The following is a 20,573-nucleotide window of genomic DNA, read 5'->3' as shown; positions in this document are numbered from 1 at the left end:
CCACTGCAGTATGAGTGTAGAAAGAAAGAAAGTGTGAGAGCAGAAACTGAGATTACCAGGCACAACAACAACAAACTCATTTTTTGTCTACGTACAAGGCTTTCCAGGTAATGAGCAATGGAGTATCTTAGTCAAATATGAAACCAGAAGCAATTACTCAAAGCAGTGGGAAATGACCTGCATTTGCTTGACTTAAGCAGATTTAAACTTTTATTTATTTTAGTTGTCAACTCTAACATAATGGAGTGAAAATTATCATAAAGAGATTTTCCCCCCCAGTTCAGAATTTAGTTTTAAGAAATTTTAAGTTATGAAAATCCAGTGTAAGGTAAAAATAGAGATTGCCAAAGTGACTAAACAAGGGTTTTTTTCATGTATAGATGTCATGTTTGTTGATGTGGCACAAGCCTTTTTCGAAACTTGGATTTTTTACTTAGCTAATCTTGAGACCAGCAAGACTTCAGGGCTGATTGACTTTTTTAGGGGCTGGTACATTGGAGATCATTCTGAAATCTTGATCCACACTTAGCCAGGATAGGCAGAAGCCACGCAAAAGAGGCGTCATCACTCAGAGCATATGATCACATAGTGTGAATTATATCATTCTCTTGGTTTATGACGAATTAAACATTTAAATGATTAATACAGAAATTACTGTGGTCAAAACTTTAAGTCAGAACTGACTTTCAGAGGGTTTTCAGAGCCTGTAAATTGCTTTGGAAGAAATCTATATCCCCAGGAGCAGCTGGTGGACTACTTTAATCACCAAGCTATAGTTCAATAGCGTTAATGCCTTACACGTGGCCACCAGGCAGGGTTCCTGTTTACTGTGGTAGCAAAGATACAGTAATTTATTCCCAGAACAATTCTAGAGATAATGGCTCATCTCTTTCCAGAGTCTTGAATATACTAACTCTTCTGTGAAAGTTAGCTGTTCTGAATGTTTTTACGTCAAACTTCTTTTTAACATCTCTTTTAGTCTCAGACTTAACTGCTATCTCAGATTTCTAGAGGCTCAAATTTTCCGCTGAGGACCCTTTCAGTGTCCTATAACTTTCACAGTAGTGAAACATAGCAGTAATGTTATGAGGTTAGCCTCAAAGATATTTTGGATTTGCACATTTGTCATTGTTAAACATGAATAGCCTTGTCCCTGAGGGGCAAAATGAAGTGCATTCATCTGGAGAAGACTGGCAATGACAGACACTCGCTTCCTCCATCCTGACAGGGCAGGCTGATTCCTGGAACAGGCAGTGTACACTTGTAGAACATTACTGCTCCCACAGTGCATCAGAAATGTTTTTAAGTAATGTTTTAAAATAAACACCAGGAAATAAAAAAAGATGATTTAAAGAAGTCAGCCATTTCAAGCCTTAGCCACACAACACCCTTAGATGTCTGACCTGGCAGTAGTTTTTACTTAACATAATCTTTTGTTTTTAGCATAAGTATTTTTTTTTCTGAGTTCTAAGGATATGTAAAATTGAAAGAATATAAATAAAATGACTAGAGAAGGCAGAAATACAGTGCCTGACCTTTTTGAATCTATCCTTTTATTGGCTAGCCTCCTAAACCATGAGAGTGGGTCCGGGTTTTGAGTGTCAGCATATTGGCCTCTCCAGAGATCTTTGTGATTCCCAGACTTCTCAATCCATGATCAACATGAAATTTATATTGTGGTGTTTTTTTTTCTGTGAAAGAATAAATACAGATCCCCTTTCAAGAACACATCTAATTTACAATTTCTCTTTTAGTGTTACATCATAAAATACACTCTTTGGTGGTTAAAAAAAGTTTTCTAAAATTATGTTTGCATCATATTTTATAATGATGTTTAAACTAACAAATAGAAATCTGTGATCAGCACTGTGAATTGTCATGATAGAATTGTCTTTGCTCTAATCCAGCTGACATCAGAAGTTAATGCCAAGTGAGCACAAGAATTCCTACTTTGTGTGATTTTTGAATGCCCCATAAACAGTAAAGAAAAAGCTTACTTTTTCACTTCCTTACATTTTTAGGTTCAAATTCCAGGTTGACTCCTTTGTCTTACGATGTGAGTAGAATTCTAGATATTAGATAGCAGTCTTACTAGGAAGCTAATAACCCTAGACTGTAACACTGCAAACACCCATAATAGGAAAGAATTTTTTTTGTTCTATTATGTGACTAAGTTGGATGGAAGTGAAAATCAGAGGTTTTTGCCATTACCCTTGTTTACTCCAGCATTTAAATTCCCAGAAAGTACCTTTGGTATTCAGCTGCTTACACCTCTCTCGTTCATAACTCAGTTTGCAACTGGGGTAAGCTGTGTTCAGCACTGTGGATTCAGTTCAGCTCCAGTATTGCTAATAGAATTGGCAAGCCTACTCATTTAGAAACTCATATAAGTGATCATAGCTTTAGCAGTCACCACAGAACAGCATTCTTAGCACAACTAGGCCTTCAGCAGAGGGCTTATGACACAATGTATAAAGACTGATTCTTGCTGTACTTATTATACATGAGCTATACCATGAGACAGCAGGAAAGAGTTTAACTGTCTTTGTTTTTGAGAGCACAGTTGAAGGACAGTTTTGCTCTTAACTATAGGACACCATCCCTGTTTATTTTTCCTTTTTTTTTTTTTTAAATGAAGATGGTCCCGCAACCAACTTCTTATTTTAAAATTCATCTTGGCTTAAAGTAACCATCTGTTCACCTGTCAGATGAGAATAATAACTTGGACTTTTTATTTCTTTCCAATGCATTTTATTTCTTTGCAATGCCTTATTCTTGTTGATTACTAACAACTCAGTCCTGATGCTGTTGACTCCTCTGCTTTTTAAACATCATTACCGTTCCAGGAGAATCTCCTTTCAGAATGACTTTAGTTTACACACAGATTACTTGAGCTACAGGTCCTTGGCCTATTTCAGGGTCTATCTCTAGCCCATGTTGTGATCTGATGACAAGTGTATGTAGTTTGCCTAGTGTAGTGCTAAAAAATGTGTCCTCCTAATCTGATAATAATTTTTGAGAAAGATCATTGACGTACTTGTCATTCTATGCTAGAATGGTCAAGATGATGAGGCTGGGGTGCGTTTATGTTTGTTTCTCTTAATAATCAAATGACAAAAATCATCAAAGATCTTTATATGTTGTTCTCTTTTACAGGTTGCCAACCTGGCCTGTTCCATTTCAAACAATGAAGAAGGTGTGAAGCTTGTCCGAATGTCTGCAAGCCAGTTAGAAGCTCTCTGTCCTCAGGTAAATGATGAGCACCAGTGTTTGAGAAATAACTACGTTGGATTTTGTTGGAAGTAGATACCAGGTTTCTATTGTGGTGTTTCTGTTTTTAGATTTTAGGTAGAGACAAAGCTCTGAGCTCTGGAGTCCCTGTAATTTAGAAAGATTTACTTGACTGCACGTGATGTTCTCTTGGGGCATCACGTGTTAATCTCCCCTTGCCTTTCATAAAAATATATAGTGACCTCCTTTGCTGGAACATGGTAGATGAACAGTTGCTGAGGGAAGACCATTTGCAAACATCTGGCAGCCTTGAAAATAGTTTATAATCCAAAAGAGAAGCAGACAGACACCTACACTCCCTGCTCTCCATCTTGTTAGGGCCTGTTGAGTTGATTGCAATTCATAGTGATGCTTAGTACAACAGAATTGAAATGCTGTCTGGCCCTCTGCCATCCGCACAATTATTGTTGCTTAAGACTCCCCCCTCTTCTTTCTTAAATCTACTTTGTCAGTTCATCTCATTGAGGGTCTTTTTCACGCTCTCTTTCCCAAATTTGCCCCTGATACTAAGATCCTAAGAGCATTCTGGCTATGTATCTTCTAAGACAAATTGTTTATTCTTCAGCAGTCCATGATGCAGTCAGTATTTTTTGCTAACACCACTCAGAGGCATTAATTCTTCTTTGATCTCCCATATAGTCCATTTTGCATGTATACATGACAGCATTGAAACTACCATGGGTTAGGCATACCTTACTCCTTAGAATGATATCTAGGCTCTTTAACACTTTAAAGAGGTCCTTTGCCTCATATTTGCCCTTTGTAATGCAGTACATTGGTGGCTTCTTTTACTACTATTTCCCAGAGTATCGATGATAAAGTTAAATCCTTGACAATTTCAGTCATTTCTCCATTTATCATAATGTTGTTTATTGGTCTAGTTGTTTTCTTTATGCTGACATAATGAAGATTATAGTCTTTGATCTTTATCACTAAGTGTTTCTCAGATCTTTTTCATCAGTAGATTTGTCTGTCAGTATATTACAGGTTATTGAATCTTCCCCAGTCCTGATATGCATTTCTTCATACAGCCCAGTTTCTCAGATTATTTGTTCAGCATACAGATTGAACAGATATGATGGAAGAGATCCTTGATGCACACCTTTCTTGATTTTAAATCATGTCATATCCCTTTCCACCTCTATCTTTCCTAGCATCATGTGCTTCTCCAAGGAATAGCCCCTCTTACCAGCATACCTGAAGAATGTGAGGCAAAGCCTCATTATCCTTGCCTCCAAAGAGCACTCTGGCTACAGAGTGCAAGTGAAGGGTTGGCGAAGGAGAGGAGGACCTTCCACCAGGTAGATTAACACAGTCACTGCCACAGTGGGCTCTAGTGTGAAGGTGTGAGGATGGCACAGGACAGGGTTCAGATCTGTTGTCATCCAGTCATACTCAACTTGATGGCACCTAACAACATTGCCCTTTGTTCTGAATGACTGCTTTTGGACAATGTACATGTTCTGTATGAACACAATTAAGTGTTTGAGATTTCTCATTTTTTCCCTTATTAGCCATAATTTTTATCCTCCCCAGTTGAATGTCTTTACATAGTCAACGAAATACAGCTAAACATCTGCCTTAGGGATCTGGTATTCACTAACAGGGACACCACAGGTGGATGACTTGAACAAACAGAAATGTATTCGCTTAGAGTTTAGAAGGCACAGAGTCCAAATCCAGAGAGACAGCTCTATGGGAGGGCTGTTGATTATGGAGGAAAATCTTTCCTTCAGCTTCATCATCTGTAAGCCAGGCATTCCTTGGTGGTCTCCATGTGTCCCAGCTTTCCTGGTATCAGCTTCTCAGTGTCTCAGTTAGAAAATTATTTGCTCCATTACTGGCATTTCTTTCTTGCTGGTAATGAGGCACCCCTTTTCCTCCTTTTTACAAAAAAAATTTATATATATATAAAACCTACTGATAAACTCTAGTTGGTGTCATCAATAGGGAGTTGTGCTCGTAACCCAAAAGCAGCACTTCTCTGGCAGTTCAAATCCACAGCCCCTCCTTGGGAGAAATATGGGTAATCTCCTTTGCAATTTACAGCCTCTGAAAAACCGCTGTTGGATGGTCATCTGTGAGTTGGTTCTGACTTGACAGTAAGTTTTTAGACTTGAGGAAGGTCCCTTTCATCTGGTTATAGCTGTGATGGAATTAAAGCGAGTTGCCGGGTTTATCTTTTCGTAGGCTATCATTACGTAGAATCCACATTATATAATTAAATACATGTATTTTGTGGGGCATGTAATACAGTCCATGATAATACTTTTCTACTATATTCTATATTTAGCCAAAATCAATCTGCTATCAACAGTGATACCCCTTTTTACACATCTCTTAAGTCCAGCTTGGATTCTGACAGCTCCATCCATTTAAAAATTCTTTTCAATAAGATTTTACCTTCATCTGTTACTAAGGATATTATTCAGTAATTTCCACAATGTGTTGAATCACCTTTCTTTGGAATGATTTTGTTTTCTGTTGTTATTTGAATGAAAGTTTACAAAACGAATTGATTACTAATTTAACCACTCAAATGCATTTTGTTTATAATATTAATTACAATATTCAGAATGGAAAAACACTATACTCTCCCTACTTCTTCTCTATAATTCTCATTTCCTTTAACTCTTCTATCCTTCCTGCCTACAAGGCTTCATTCTTGAGCAGATGCTGCCCTTTCAGCCTGTATAGTTGATTGTTGTAAGGAGTGAGTAGCTCTCTGGTGCTGTTGGACACCTCATTGATCTGTTGTTTAATTAAAATTTGAGCCACAGAGACATGAGTTTTGTTTCGGGTTCAAGGAGTGATCCAAAGGGTATAGTCTTGTGGCTTTCCCTGGAATCAGTTGGAGTGGTAAACCTGACTTTTTCATGATTTGTTTCCACATTTCCCCCAATTGCATCAAGAGTCTTCCGTCTCTTTTAGAATGGTCTGTGGTAGTAGCCAGGGACCATAGTGTTCTTCTGGTCTCAAGCTCTTGAAGTTGAGGTTTACTGTCTTCCCAGCTTCTCACATTTGTTGAAACATCTCAGTTGATATTCTGTCAATTCCTAGATGCTTATTTTTCACAAATGCTTTCAGTGCAGCTTGGCCTTCTTTTGGTATTATCAGGTTTTTTTTATGCTACCTGCTGAAAAAGCTGCAGGACAGCCTGCTGGCCGACTGAGTGGAAAAGATCAATATTTGTTCCCATTCCAAAGAAAGGTGACCCAACAAAGTGCAGAAATTATCGAACAATATCATGAATATCACATGCAAGCAAGATTCTGCTGAAAATGATCCAAAAAACGTTTGGAAACAATATATCAACAGAGAACTGCCAGATGTGCAGGCTGGATTTAGAAGAGGTCGTGGTACTAGGGATATTATAGCTAATGTTAGATGGATCTTGGCAGAAAGCAAAGAATACCAGAAGAATATCTATCTGTGCTTTATTGACTATGCAAAGGCTTTTGACTGTGTGGATCACAACAAGCTGTAGCTGACTCTGAGAAGAATGGGAATCCCAGAACATTTGATTGTGCTAATGCGAAACCTGTACTTGGACCAAGAGGTAGTCGTCAGAACAGAGCAAGGAGACACTACATGGTTCAAAATCAAGGAGGGGATTCATCAGGGATGTATTTTGTCTCCATACCTTTTCAATCTGTATGCAGAACAGATCATCCAAGACCCTGGGCTGTACAAGGAGGAATGTGGCATCAGGATTGGTAGAAGAATCATCAACAACCTGTGTTATGGAGATGACACAACCCTGCTTGCTGAAACTGAGGAGGACCTGAGGCGCTTGCTGCAGAAGGTCAAGGACTGCAGCCTCCTATATGGATTGAAGCTCGACATCATGAAAACAAAGATTCTCACCACTGGCAGCATCAGTATGGATGGTGAAGAGATTGAGATAGTTAACAGGTTTAGTTTTCTTGGCTCCACAATCAACACTCTTGGTAACAGCAGCCAGGCAATCAAGAGGCGAATTGCATTGGGAAAGTCAGCTGTGAGCGGCCTCTCAAGAGTACTGAAGAGCAACGACATCAGGCTGGAGAATAAGGTGCGCCTGATCTGGGCTGTAGTCTTCGCAATTACATGCTCTGCATCAGAGAGTTGGACAGTGAATAGGGATGATAGAGAATTGATGCCTTTGAGCTGTGGTGCTGGAGAAGAGTGTTGAATATAGCATGGACTGCTAGGAGAACAAACAGGTTTGTCCTGGAGAAGGTGAAGCTGGAATGCTCCTTGGAGTCAAGGATTCTGAAGCTTCATCTGACATACTTTGGGCATGTTGCAAGGAGGGACTGGTCCTTGGAGAGGGACATCATGTTTGGCAGAGTGGAGGCGCAGCGAAGGAGAGGAAGACGTTTGATGAGATGGATCGATTCTGTGACTGGAGTGGTGGGAATAAGTGCGTTTGAGACAGCGAGTTTGGCACAGGATAGAACGGCGTTTAGAGCTCTCATACATAGGGTCGCTGTGAGTTGCAAGCAACTCGATGGCACATAACAACCACCTACCTGCTGAAATGACAGAATGTCATCAAGTTCACTGGTATAGTAACTCTGTATTCCTTTTTCCTCCTTTTGGCACTTTTTATGTTGCTTAACATTTTGCCTGTGAAATATTTCATTGTTGCAACATAAGGCTTGATATTTTCCTTCATTTCTTTATCTTAAACAAGACTAAGCATCTTCTACTCTTATTTTTTTTAAGTTCAAGGCTGCAGAGTTTTAGACTTTGTTTTTTTTGAACCACTGCTCAAAATCATCTCTTCAACTCTTTACAATTTTCATTCCTTCCTTTCACTTTAGCTTCTCTGTGATCTAGAGCCACTTTCTGATTCTTTTACAACACTCATTTTGGTCTTTATTTGTCCTTTTCCTTTCTTGGTGTTATTCTGCACCTTGCCTGGCCTTCAGTTGTCAGTGCTCATTGTATCAGATCTGTTCTTAAGATGGTTTTTAAATTACAGAAGGAAAACAGAAAGCTGTATTTTTGTTTCTCATAGATTTGTTTTAATTGTCTTCAGTTTTAACTTATAAATAAGCAGTTAATAGTCACTGTCTAGGTTGGCCTCTATGCTTATTGTTACTAACGATACTGGGTATTTGTGTATTTGGTGAGATCCTTTTATGGATTTGGTTCCCCCACCCTTTAATGATAATTGCAATGGACGAGTCATCAGTTATATGGAATTCTGTTGTGCATTCTCCAGTGTTGTTTCTATCCTCAAGCCCATAATTTTGTGCTAGTGCTTCTGCTTCTTTTTATTATAACTTGATTCTAGTTGCCAATAATTGTCAGTGACCTTGATTACGTATTTGATACTTTTCAAACCCTAAAAGTTGGAAGAAGTCTTTTCTTTGTTCCTCTTTCATTCTTATGGCTGTTGTGTAAATTTGAATAATGGTCATATTAACAGGTCTTCCTCGCAAGTATAATTGGATATTGTCCTATCACAAACAGCATTGAACTTTAAGATAAAGCTTGAAAATTCTTTTTGATAATGAATATGACTCACTTACTTCTTGATCGTTTCCTTATGTTTCTGATATATTAGACAAGTAGTTATTCAAAAGAACCAATATACAATCTAGATACCTTGCTTAGTCCAGCCAGCTGCTGATGTTAAAAAGTAATTGATAACAGAATATTGAAAGATAAGCGATTAGGCTCAGTTAAGTGTCTGGGCTCTTACGGTTGTGGAAGACATTACCCAGTGGAGACATGTTGTTATGTGGTGATGTGTTCCCTCTCTTGGGAGGGGTGCTGGTTCTGCTTGTTCACCCTGATTTCTCCTTCCATTTCCACTGACTGCCAAGCAGCATGTGAGAGGTATTTCATCCGAAGAATTAACTTCTCTGACTTGTCAGGTATAGAGTATTCGTGGGAACATAATGTGCACAATGGAGGGAAGGAACAGCCCTTTTAGAGTGAAATGTTTACGACTCTTTTCTGTCACAGTCTGCATTTAACTGGTGTAGAGACACATGTGCTGTGGACCTTCCATATGCTGCTGTGTTTTAAAGAAATTGTTTTCTATAACTGAGAAGAAAGTGTTTTTGAAATACTGCATTAATTTAAGATATTTTCTTAAAATTGACTCACACATAGGTAAGGCTTCTTTGTGACTGGCTTATATGTGTCCCTCTCTCAGTGTCCTGCGAAATTATAGTGGCAAGAATAAAGAAGAATAAGCCAAGAGGCTGAAATCATGGAGTAGAGGTCACTGAGATGAAATTTCTACACTGCAGCCAGTTTAAAAATAAACTATGACTGTGGTCATAAACTTTGGTCCTTTCAGATAATCAGTTCCTAAAACTCAGGGAATACAATCAAAATAAGTAAAGCACAACAACCTTGATGGTTGTTTTCACAGTAACTAACCACTATATATGCAAGTTAGGGCATCTGTTCTAATTTCCAAGTGTGTAGATTAGTTTGCTGATGACAGTTACTTCCTCCTCTTATCAGTGTGATAGGACAATTGTAAATTCACATCATCAGAGGGACATAGATACCAATTATGAAATCACCAGTGATTGATAACTGTGCAGGTAATAAGCCATTGGGTTGCATCACTACCTCCAGAAAGATCATGGTGACCGTTTTATGGAAAGTAAATGTAGAATGTCTCTGAAGATTTTATTTTCTTTCATAAGTTTGCCATTTCACCCTATCAGCATTTTATTTTTAATGTCTCCGGTTCTCCATTTGGGTCTGAAATGCTTGAAAAGCGAATAAGCTTTCACATATCAGCTGAAACAGATGGTAACATACGCTGATTACACCTACCAAAAGTATTTATATAAATGATCTTAAAGTCCAAGGCCTGGGGGTGGGGAGAAATCACATATAGAGTCTAGTAGGTTCTAATAAAACAACATGTGTGCATAAATCGTGTGCTACTGGGCCCCACCACATGGGTTTAAAATTGCTGTTGTATAGGGGATTAGGGTGAGACAGATACTTGGTACCCGTGCTGTGTCCTAAAGGGTGTTTTTCCAAGTGAGTTACCCCCTCTCCATTCTGGATGCCTGCATGGGCTCTCACAGACTGCTGTGCTCCTGGGGCCAAGCAGGTTTGTAAATGACAGATATAGTAGTTTTTTGCAGGTATGATAGTGGCAGATTGGGTAACACATGCTTTTTCTAAATGAGACGACAAAAGTCTACTCCAGCTCATGATTACCATATCTTTTCATTGTTTTTAGGAAGAAGCCAGCAAGTCAGATTTTTTCTTGCCAAGTCTTACTTTTTTAAAAAAAATTTTTTTTTTTACATTATATTTATGTGTATCGTCAAATCAGATCTGACTGGTACAAGAGGAGATTGCCCCCTCCTTTTCCAGCAGAGCATCTGGTGGATTTGAACTGCGTACCTCTGGGATTGCAGTGCAACGTCTTTGCCACTAGGCCACCAGAGCTCCCCCCAAGTCTTACTTTAGAATGATTGGTATTAATGTTGTTGTTGTTAAGTGCCTTTGGGTCGTAGGCTACTCATAGCGACCCTGTGAATGAAAGTCACTTGTGTGACTGTCATTCTTTCTCCAGGTCCATAGGTACTAGTACTAAGTTTTAAAAATCATTGAAGGGAATAAGCCAAACTCCTTTGGCCTATCCTATCTGACTCTTCCTGTCCTTACCTTTCATAGACAAAGAACCCCTCTCTAAAAGTTGCTCTACTCTCAGGCCTGTTGTGATTAATAACTTGAAGGAAAGGGATTTTTGTCCTGAGTTACTGCTTTCTAGCATCATTCACTTTCTTAATAAACAGACTCTAGGCAGAAGAAGCCCAGTAGAATATAGAAATTATTGAACAATACCATTAATATTACATGCAAATAAAATCTTGATGTAGAGTATTTAAAAATGCTAGAACAATACATCAACAGGGAACTGACAGAAATTCAAACTAGATTTAAAAGAGGCTGAACACTGTTCCGTATTCATGTCAGATACCACAGTGGTTACCCATTATGTAGAATGATTGGATGAACTTCCAGATTGATTCATGTTGGGAAGCATCCATCATGTTAGGAGTGGCATCCACTTCCTAAACTAGATGCTCTAGAAGCTCTACAGACTCCCTTATAAATGTACGGAAATGATGTTAATTATAGAACAGAGTTTAGGTCTTTTGTGCAAAGCTTACTCTGAGTCATATTAGACTTGACAGCACTTAACCGCTGCTAAATGAGACTAGTGCTGTTATATCTGATGGAACATTCTTCCACTTTGCCCATCACACTTTGTCAGTGTGCGGATGAGATAACCTGGGTTTGCTATGATGCTGAACCTTGTGCCATGGGGCTATCAAGTATCATAATGGTTTCCCATTGTGGACAGTGTTTGGTGGAACTCCCAGTTGTAAAACAGGTTGGGAAGCAGGAGTGGCATCCACTTCCTACACCATATGCCTCTGGAAACTCTGTGAACTTGGAGAAACAATGATAGCTATGGAAAGGGCATTAGGTCTTTTGTTCATAGAGTCACTATGAGTCGACCTCAAATCGATGGCAATCAACACCAACAATAATTCTCCTGCCCGTTGTGATTAATAACCTGAGGGAAAGGGATTTTTATCCTGAGTTACTGCTTTCCAGCATTATTCACTTTCTTAATAAACAGACTCTAGGCAGCAGTCCAATATAATGTGGAAATTATTGAACAATACTATTAATATCACATGCAAATGAAATCTTGATGTAGATTATATAAAAATGCTATGACAATACAGTAACAGGGAACTGATAGAAATTCAAACTAGATTTAAAAGAGGCTGTGGCACGAGGGATACATTGCTGATGTCAGATGGATCCTGGCTGAAAGCAGAGAATACCAGAATGTCTATTTGTGTTTACCAACTATCCAGGGCTGGTAGGAATATCATATGATACAGCCACTTTGAAAAGTGGTTTGATGCTTGCTCAAAGAATTGGAAATAAAGCCAGCAGTTCCATTACTGGGAATTTACCTTAAAGAAACCAGAGCCATGAGTCAAACAGATGCATGAACACTATGTTTATTGCTGCGTTATTCACAGTAGTAGAGATGGACGAAAGCCAAGTGCATATAAAAACAACCAAAAACGAATGCATAGAAAAACTAGAGTACATTCACACGATGGAATATTACGCAGCATTGAAAAAACAATGAACTTGTACACAACATGAGGATGCCTGGAGGACATTATGCTGAGTGAACTATCTCAGTCACACAAGGTGGTATTGTAGTTGACATTTTTCCAGACTCTGGCTTGTGTCCTGGGTTTTTTTCCACATGTTTTGTGTACCGATCACTTTCTGCATTAAATTACTTAATGTGGTCATGTATGTTAATCATAGATTGTTATCCTATCCTGTTTACGTCCTGATCCAAGAAATTTTTTTTTTTCTTGGCCTCATTTTCACAGATTCATTTAGTTTCTGTTTATCTGGAAATGGCTTTATTTTCAAGCGGTATTTGAGGGATAATTTTGCTGGCTATAGAATCTTGGGTGTAGCATTTTATTTCCATTTTATATGTATTGTTCCATTGCCTTTCTCCCTTGATAATTTCTACTGAAAAATGTAAATTTTCTTACTGATTCTCTTTTGTTAAGTAACTCTTTGTTTTTTCTGAGCTGCTTTCTGTTCGTTCTTTGTCTTTAATTTTGGAAACTTTCATAATGATGCATGTTCTTAAGTTTTTCTTTTGTGGTCTCTTCTGTTTGAGGTTTGGTTAGCTTTTTTTTAAAAAAAAAATGCCTATTTTCTCCTTTATTATAATATTTAAAAAGCTTTCTTCCTGCCGGTATTTAATAACTTCTAGGTTTTGTTCTAGACTTTTGTTCTTAATTTCCAGTCACAGCTAAGTTAAATTTCTTTATGTCCCACTTAATTCTTATGTTTTCTTCCAGGTTACTCTTGAAAGGTTTGTGCTCCATGTTACAAAGTCTGTTTCTTTTCTTTAGTTTTATCCTTTAAGTGTATTGTTTGTCAAATTTAGACTTAATGTTCTGAATTTCAATTTGTTGCTTTTATATTACTTCTAATTTTCCATTTATTGTATCTGTTTGATCTTGGATAGTTTTGGTTGTAAGAATTTTAATTTTGGCCTAATGGACAGAAAATGATGCTACCAAGCCAACGATGGGTGATTTTAATCTGTGTCCCTCATGCCTGCTTTTAATTGTTTTTGGTCAAACATTCTTCTAGGTGGTATAGCACTAGTCTGTCAATTTGCTGTACAGAGATAACTTGTGGTTGCTGTGATGCTGAACACTGTGACCTTGATGTGCCAAATGCAAAATTGGTCACCCATGGCAGACAGTGTTTGGTGGAGCTCCTCCCCGATTCAAACAAAAGCTTGGAAGTAGTGGAATCCACTTCTGAAATAGCTTGCCTCTGAAAACCCTACATTCATAGAGTTTCCAGAGGCAAGCTATTTCAGAAGTAGATGCCACTCCTGCTTCTAAGCCTGTTTTAATCTGGGAGCTCCACCAAACACTGTCCACCATGGGTAACCGTTATCACATTTGACACATCAGTGTTACAGTGTTTAGCATCACAGCAACGAGAGTTACCTCTGTAAAGCAAATTAACAGACCAGTGCTATACCACTTAGAAGAATGTTTGACGGAAAACAATTAAAACCAAAACCAGGAGTGAGCCACAGGCCCAAGGACCCAAATGCCTTTTTAAGTACAAGGCCAAATCCAATCAGCTCACACCCATTTGCAAGCAACAGTCCACACTCAAGTCTCAACCAAAACAGAAAACACACCTTTGTAGAATCCAGCTGCTCCAAACTGGATACCAGCCCCAAATTGGCAACCAAATTCCTTTTTAAGTACAAGGCCAAATCAAATCCGTTCACACCCAATTGCAAGCAAACAGTCCTCATGTTAATGTCTTCAGTATCTGTGGTGATAGCATCCTTTTTTGGCTTTTGAATGTGTTTTTTTGTTTTCCTCTCCTCTCCAGTTTGCTTCAGTTTTATTGATTTTTTTCATACAACCAGCCTTTACTTCTGTGGCTTTTTCACCCCTCTGTTTTCTGTTTCATTAATTTCTATTTTGTGTTCTTTCTTTTACTTGCTTTTAATGTTTTTTTTTAAATTTCCAAGATTAAAAGCTTATATCATTGATTTTAAGAACTTTGTTCTTTGTAATATAACATTTAATGATGAAGTTCTCTCAGAGCACTGTTTTATATGGCTTTCCTAATGTTGTTATGTTGCTTTAAGTACTGTGGGTAGGATGGTTGAGAGAGACCTTACTGAAATAGTTCTCTATTAAAAAGACTTGAAGGAAATGATAAAATAAGCCATGTAGGATATTTGAGATAAGAGTGCTTCGGACAGAGTCAACAGCAAATATAGAGGGCATGAAGAATGATCTCCTAGCTAATTGAGGTATGGGTCATGTAGGGTCTTGAAAAGCATAGCAAAAAAGCTTTTGGTTTTTACTTTGTGTGTGATGGGAAGCCATTGGAGGGTTTTGAGTAGAAAAATGATGTGTTGTACCTTAGGATCCCTCTGACATCTGTGAGGACAGAAGCAGAGAGGCCCCTAAGGAGGCAGAATAATGCCCCTCCAATGATGTTCACATTATAATTTACAAAACCTGGAAATGGAATACTTTCGTGGTCAGTTGTGGGTTGTTTTGTAGGTACGATGAAGTTAAGGAAATTGAGATAGGAGAATTATTAGGATTATCTGAGCGGTCCCAGTATAATCATAAGGCCCTTATAAGAGAGGGGCATGAATGTATCAACATCAGAGGACAACAGAGATCAAGGTAACATGGTCACAAGCAGCATTTAGAAGTTGAAAAAGGAAATGAGTGCCTTCTGAAGGCATACAGCTCTGCTCACTCCTTGACTTTTAGTTCCACAAGACCTGATTTCTACCTGGAAAAATAATAAATGTGTGTGTTGTCTTAAGTCACTAGGTTGTGGTGATTTGTTGTATTTAATAGTAAACTAGACTAGATTAGAGGCTCTTGGGTGAAGCCAAACCAGAGAGTGGAAGTGGTGATTAGTGTTTATACGGATATATTTTAAGGTAGAATTTATGGGAGGAATTTGATGTAAGGTATGAGGAAAAAGAGACAAGTCCAAAGTTTTGCACTTAAGCAGCCAGATGGAATGATGCACCTGTGCTGTGGTAGAATCCCCATTTATTTTATGGATTTTTTTTTAATGGCTTAGAATTATTTGGTAGTGGAATGACTTGTTCCTAATGATACCTGAGGGACTAGTGGTGCAAATGCAGGTAGTTCAAATGTACCAGCTGCTCCGTGGGAGGAGGGTGCGTATTCTCCTCCCATGCAATTTAAAGCCTTTGGAAAACTGCTGGATGTTTAGCTGTGAGTTTGTTCCATTGTGGCAGCACATAACAACCACAGTTAGACATCCAAAGTGGCCCAAATCTGTTAGTGGCTTATGGAAGAAAAGACCAGGCAATCTGCTCCTAAGGGTCAGTGTTGTTGTTGTTGTCGTCATCATATGCTGTCTAGTTGGAACTGACACATATCTGACCCTCCAGCAGGTTTTCAGTGGCAGTAAATCAAACCAAGAGCCTTTTGGATTGCAGTTCAGCTTCTTACTGGTAGGCCACCAGAGCTCCCAAGAGGCAGTGTAGGCCAGAAAACGCTCCCAGTGGGGAAGTTCTACTTTGTCTTACAGGGTAGTTAGGTGTCAAAATTAATTCAGTGAAATACAGCATTATACATCCAAGAAGTGGTGAGGACAAGGACGAAATATGAACAAGATTGGTAAATCTGAGACTACCTAGTGCTTATGGCAAGATTGTCAAGACAGACTGTGGGTAGAGAAGTCTGGGAATGGAATCTGAGGTTCCCTAACATTTAGAGGTTGGAGAGATAAGTGGAATCCTGCGAAGGAGACACTCATACTTATCAAGACTGGAGCTGCTTACATCTCAGAAACCAAGGGGGTTGGAGAGGGATGTTTCTAGAAAGAGTGATTGATTATGTCAAATGCCTTTTAGAACTGGGGCTTAGAGCATTGAGTTTAGCAATAAATAGAGGTCATTGTAACCTTGAACAGAAGTTTAGGTGAGACAGGCCTTATTGAAGTGAGTTCAGGAAAGGAAAATAATGTAATAGTTTGATAGTTAAGATTTATGTAAGGATTGTGATGGCAGCATGCTTTGTGCTTATTTGTTAGTAGTAGGAGAATTGTGGCATCAGGATTGGTGGAAGATCTATTAACAGTCTGCGTTATGCAGATGACACAGCCCTGCTTGCTGAAACTGAGGAGGACCTCATGCACTTGCTGTGAAGGGTCAAGGACTGCAGCCTTCAGTATGGACTGAGGCTCAATGTCAAGAAGACAAAGATTCTCACCACTGGACCAATTGGCAGCGTCAGGATGGATGGCGAAGAGATTGAGATTGTTCACAGCTTCAGTTTGCTTGGCTCCACAGTCAACACTCTTGGCACCAGCACTCAGGAAATCAGAAAGCGTATCGTGATGGGAAAGTCTGCTGTTAGGGACCTCTCTAAAGTACTCAGGAGCAACGGTGTCTCTCTGGAGACTAAGGTGCGCCTGATACAGGCCATGGCGTTTGCAGTCGCTTGTTATGCATCAGAGAGTTGGACAATGACTAGGGAGGACAGAAGGAGAGTGGATGCTTTTGAGCTGTGGTGCTGGAGAAGAGTACTGAATGTACCATGGACTGCCAGGAAAACAAACAGATTCATCTTGGAGAGGATTAAACCAAGCTACTCCTTGGAGGCAAGGATTCTGGGGCTTCGTCTGACGTACTTTGGACATGTTGCCAGGAGGGACATCATGCTTGGGAGGGTGGAGGGACAGCGCAGGAGGGGAAGACCCTGTATGAGATGGATTGATTCGGTGACTGGGGTAATCGGGATGGGTGTGTCAGAGGCAGTGCGGTTGGCGCAGGATAGAGCAGGGTTTAGGGCTGTTGTACATAGGGTCGCTATGAGTCACAGACGACTCAACGGCACACAACAACAACAAGGAGGAGGAGGAGACAGCTTCAGAAAATATTGAACTGTGTAAAGATTGTGGGGCTGGTCACATGAGATGAATATGAGATCAAGAGTATTTTGCTTTTATTTATTTTAAAATTACATAAACTTTTTTTTTAAATGCTGAAAGAAATACTCCAATAGAGGTAAATTTTGAAAAGGAGAGTTGCTTGAGAAACATCCTGGAATATAGAGGAGAAGAAATGAAATTATGTGGACAAATGGGGACGTTGGTCTGGAATAGAAGTTAATATAAAAGCAGGCAGGGTACATGTGCACAGTTATGTGGATGAGCAGTGTAATAAGAATCTTTAGAGAAACTCTTGCTTCCATTCATCATAACATTGAAATAGGGAGCAGAGTTATAAGTGGAGAGAGAATCTGCTGGCAAAGGTGTTAAGATGTTCGAAGAGCTAGAGGAAGTATGAAACATACTGTAAATTAGTATCTAGAGTTCACACTTGAGGAGAGGGAAAGAATGACAGAACTAAGGAAAATAGATTTCCTTGCTCTCCCCTAAACAAATCCACTTGAACTTGATGCAAATGTTTATGCTCTTGAGTTGGAGCTGTCTCCTAGCTCACACTCCAGTGGATTTTCTGAGGCTGTCCAACAGACAGGAGGAGATTGAGCTGTTGGTGGATTCGTATTACCAGAGAGGCACGGCCTATGGGTTAGCAGTGCCCTGTGGTCTGTGCCACCAGAGCTGCCAAGAATTTTAGTAGGAGACCCAGTCATTGTGGTTATGTTTATTAACTGGCACGCTGGTCTTTAGACATGTTGTGTAGTTGCAACTTTGGGACTTCCTTTCACTGGCATCGTAAGAATGCCTGTTGTTCTCAGTGATTGCCTGCTTCCTTTATTCCTTAGTTTATTCTCTTGAACATATCTTATGTTGGGTTCTCTAGAGACACAACCCATGTTATAGGTATGAGAGAGAAGAGAAAGATTGAGAAATTTCAAGGAAATGGTTCAGGTGCTTGTAGAGGCTGGCAGTTGCTAGGTGTTTAGGTCAGACCTCAAGGAAAGGTATCTGAGGAGGCTAATGAGCCCAGCCAGCCAGCTGTCAAACATAGCCTCAGACTGCTGGCTTCAGAGACTGATGAATCCACTGTTGGCAAGTACTTCAAGTTAGTGATTCAACCCTGGAGGCCTAAGCTGGAAAGCAAGTTGTAAATCAGATTAAAAGCTCCCATTTTTTTCCAGAATCCAAACATATATCGAGTGCAGGTCATACCTCGGAAGAGAAGGCTGATTATATCTACCAAATCACGTCTGATCCTGCCTAATTAACACCAGTGATTATAATTTATAGCACTAAAGGAGTACATCAGAGATGCATTCCTTCTGTCTCTATACCTTTTCAATCTGTATATTAAACAAATCATTCGAGAAAATGGACTTTATGAGAGGGAATGTGGCATCAGGATTAGAGGAAGGTGACACAGCTGTGCTTGCTGAAATTGAGGAGCAGCATTTGCTGCAGAAGAAGGTCAAGGACTACAGCCTTCGATATGAATTGAAGCTCAACATCAAGAAGACAAAGATTCACACCAGTGGGCCAATTGGCAGCATCATGATAAATGGAGAAGAGATTGGTATTGTTAGCTTGCTCAGGTCCACAGTCAGCACTCTTGGCACCAGCAGTCAGGAAATCAAAAGATTAATTGCCTTGGGAAAATCTACCATCAGGGACTTCTCAGAGTGCTGAAAAGCATTCATGTCAATCTAGAGACTAAGGTGTGCCTAATCCAGGCCATGGTCTTTACAGACTTGCTGTTCATCGAAGAACTGGACTTTGACCAAAGATGACAGAAGAGGAATTGATGCCTGTGAGTTGTGGTGCTGGAAAAGAGTATTGAACATATCATGGACTTCCAAGAGAACAAACAAGTTTGGCCTGGAGACGATGAAACCAGGTTGCTCCTTGGAGGCAAGGATTTTGAGGCTCCATCTGACATACTTGGAGCATGTTGCCTCAAGGGACCAGTCCTTGGAGAAGGACATCATGTTTGAAAAGGTGGAGGAACTGAGCAAGAGAGGAAGACACTGAATGAGATGGATTGATATGGTAACTGAGATAATGGTGGTAGATGTGTCAGACAGTGGGATTGGTACAGGATAGAGCAGGGTTTAGAGCTACTGTACATGGGGTTGCCATGAGTTGTAGTAGACATAATAGCACATAGCAACAAAGATGATGATCATGTTAACACAAAATATCACATGGTAACAGAGCTCACCCTCCATTAGCTGTCTGTGAAAAGCACTTAGAAGGTACATGACAAACTCATGTCTCTTAGGAATCTGTTTTCATTCATTTTGATGGTCTTTAAGCCAAGCCATCCACACAGGAGAGCAAGACTTGGAGCAGTTAGGAATCTATCACAGTAGATGTTTTAGCAGCTAAAGTGAATTTAACTGTGGAGAGAAGACCACCAGGAAGTGGTCATTAATGAATTGAGAAATGGGAATGAGAGAAAAGGGAAAGGATGAATAAGACACATTATTTTTTCATTAAAACAGCTGTAGTTGGATGATGTTGCCATTCAGTGATACCTGAAACTGGAGTGGCTTGTTGTTGTTGTTGTTGTTGTTGTTACAACCCTGTGTATGTACAGCAGTCCTGCCTAAACCCTGCTCTATCCTATGCCAATCTCACTGTCTCTGACACACCCAGCCCCATTGACCCAGTCACTGAATCGATCCATCTCAGATGGTCTTCTCTCCTGTGCTGTCCTTCCACTCTCCCAAGCATGACATCCTTCTCCAAGGACTGGTCACTCTTTGCAACATGTCCAGAGTCTGTCAGAAGAACCTTCAGAATCCTTGACTCCAAGGAACAGCCTGGTATAATCCTCTCCAGGACAAACCTGTTCATTTTCTTAGCAGTTCATAGTATATTCAATACTGTTCTCCCATACCACAGCTCAAAGGCATCAATTTTCCTTCTATCATTCCTAGTCATTGTGTTTCTCTCTGACAGAGAAGTAGCATAGGTGAGTGGAAATCACACATTTTATGTATTTTGGACATGTTGTTATTGTTGTTGTTATGTGCCGTCGAGTCGCCTGCGACTCATAGCGACCCTGTGTACAACAGCCCTAAACTCCGCTCTCTCCTGTGCCAGTCGCACTGTTTCGACACTCCCATCCCAATTATCCCAGTCACTGAATCAATCCACCTCATAGAGGGCCTTCCTCTTCGGCGCCGTCCCTCCACCCTCGCAAGCATGATGTCCCTCTCCAAGGACCGGTCTCTCCTCACAACATGTCCAAAGTA

General features: G+C 39.7%; 1 protein-coding gene across 3 annotated transcripts in view; it reads left to right on the top strand.

Annotated features, from left to right (window-relative positions):
- The window catches only part of CTNNA1 (catenin (cadherin-associated protein), alpha 1, 102kDa), a 218,346-nt gene that overhangs the window by 165,907 nt on the left and 31,866 nt on the right, over nt 1–20,573 (top strand). For all 3 annotated transcript variants that reach the window (XM_006891184.1, XM_006891183.1, XM_006891182.1), the window contains one exon: nt 3,157–3,249. In XM_006891184.1, the coding sequence (XP_006891246.1) occupies nt 3,157–3,249 (93 nt within the window). The remainder of the gene's footprint in view (nt 1–3,156; nt 3,250–20,573) is intronic.

This window comes from Elephantulus edwardii, unplaced genomic scaffold (assembly GCF_000299155.1).
Source record: "Elephantulus edwardii isolate Elephantulus edwardi_28Jun2011 unplaced genomic scaffold, EleEdw1.0 scaffold00095, whole genome shotgun sequence".
Lineage (NCBI taxonomy): Eukaryota > Metazoa > Chordata > Mammalia > Macroscelidea > Macroscelididae > Elephantulus > Elephantulus edwardii.
This window is presented reverse-complemented; position numbering and strand designations above follow the sequence as displayed.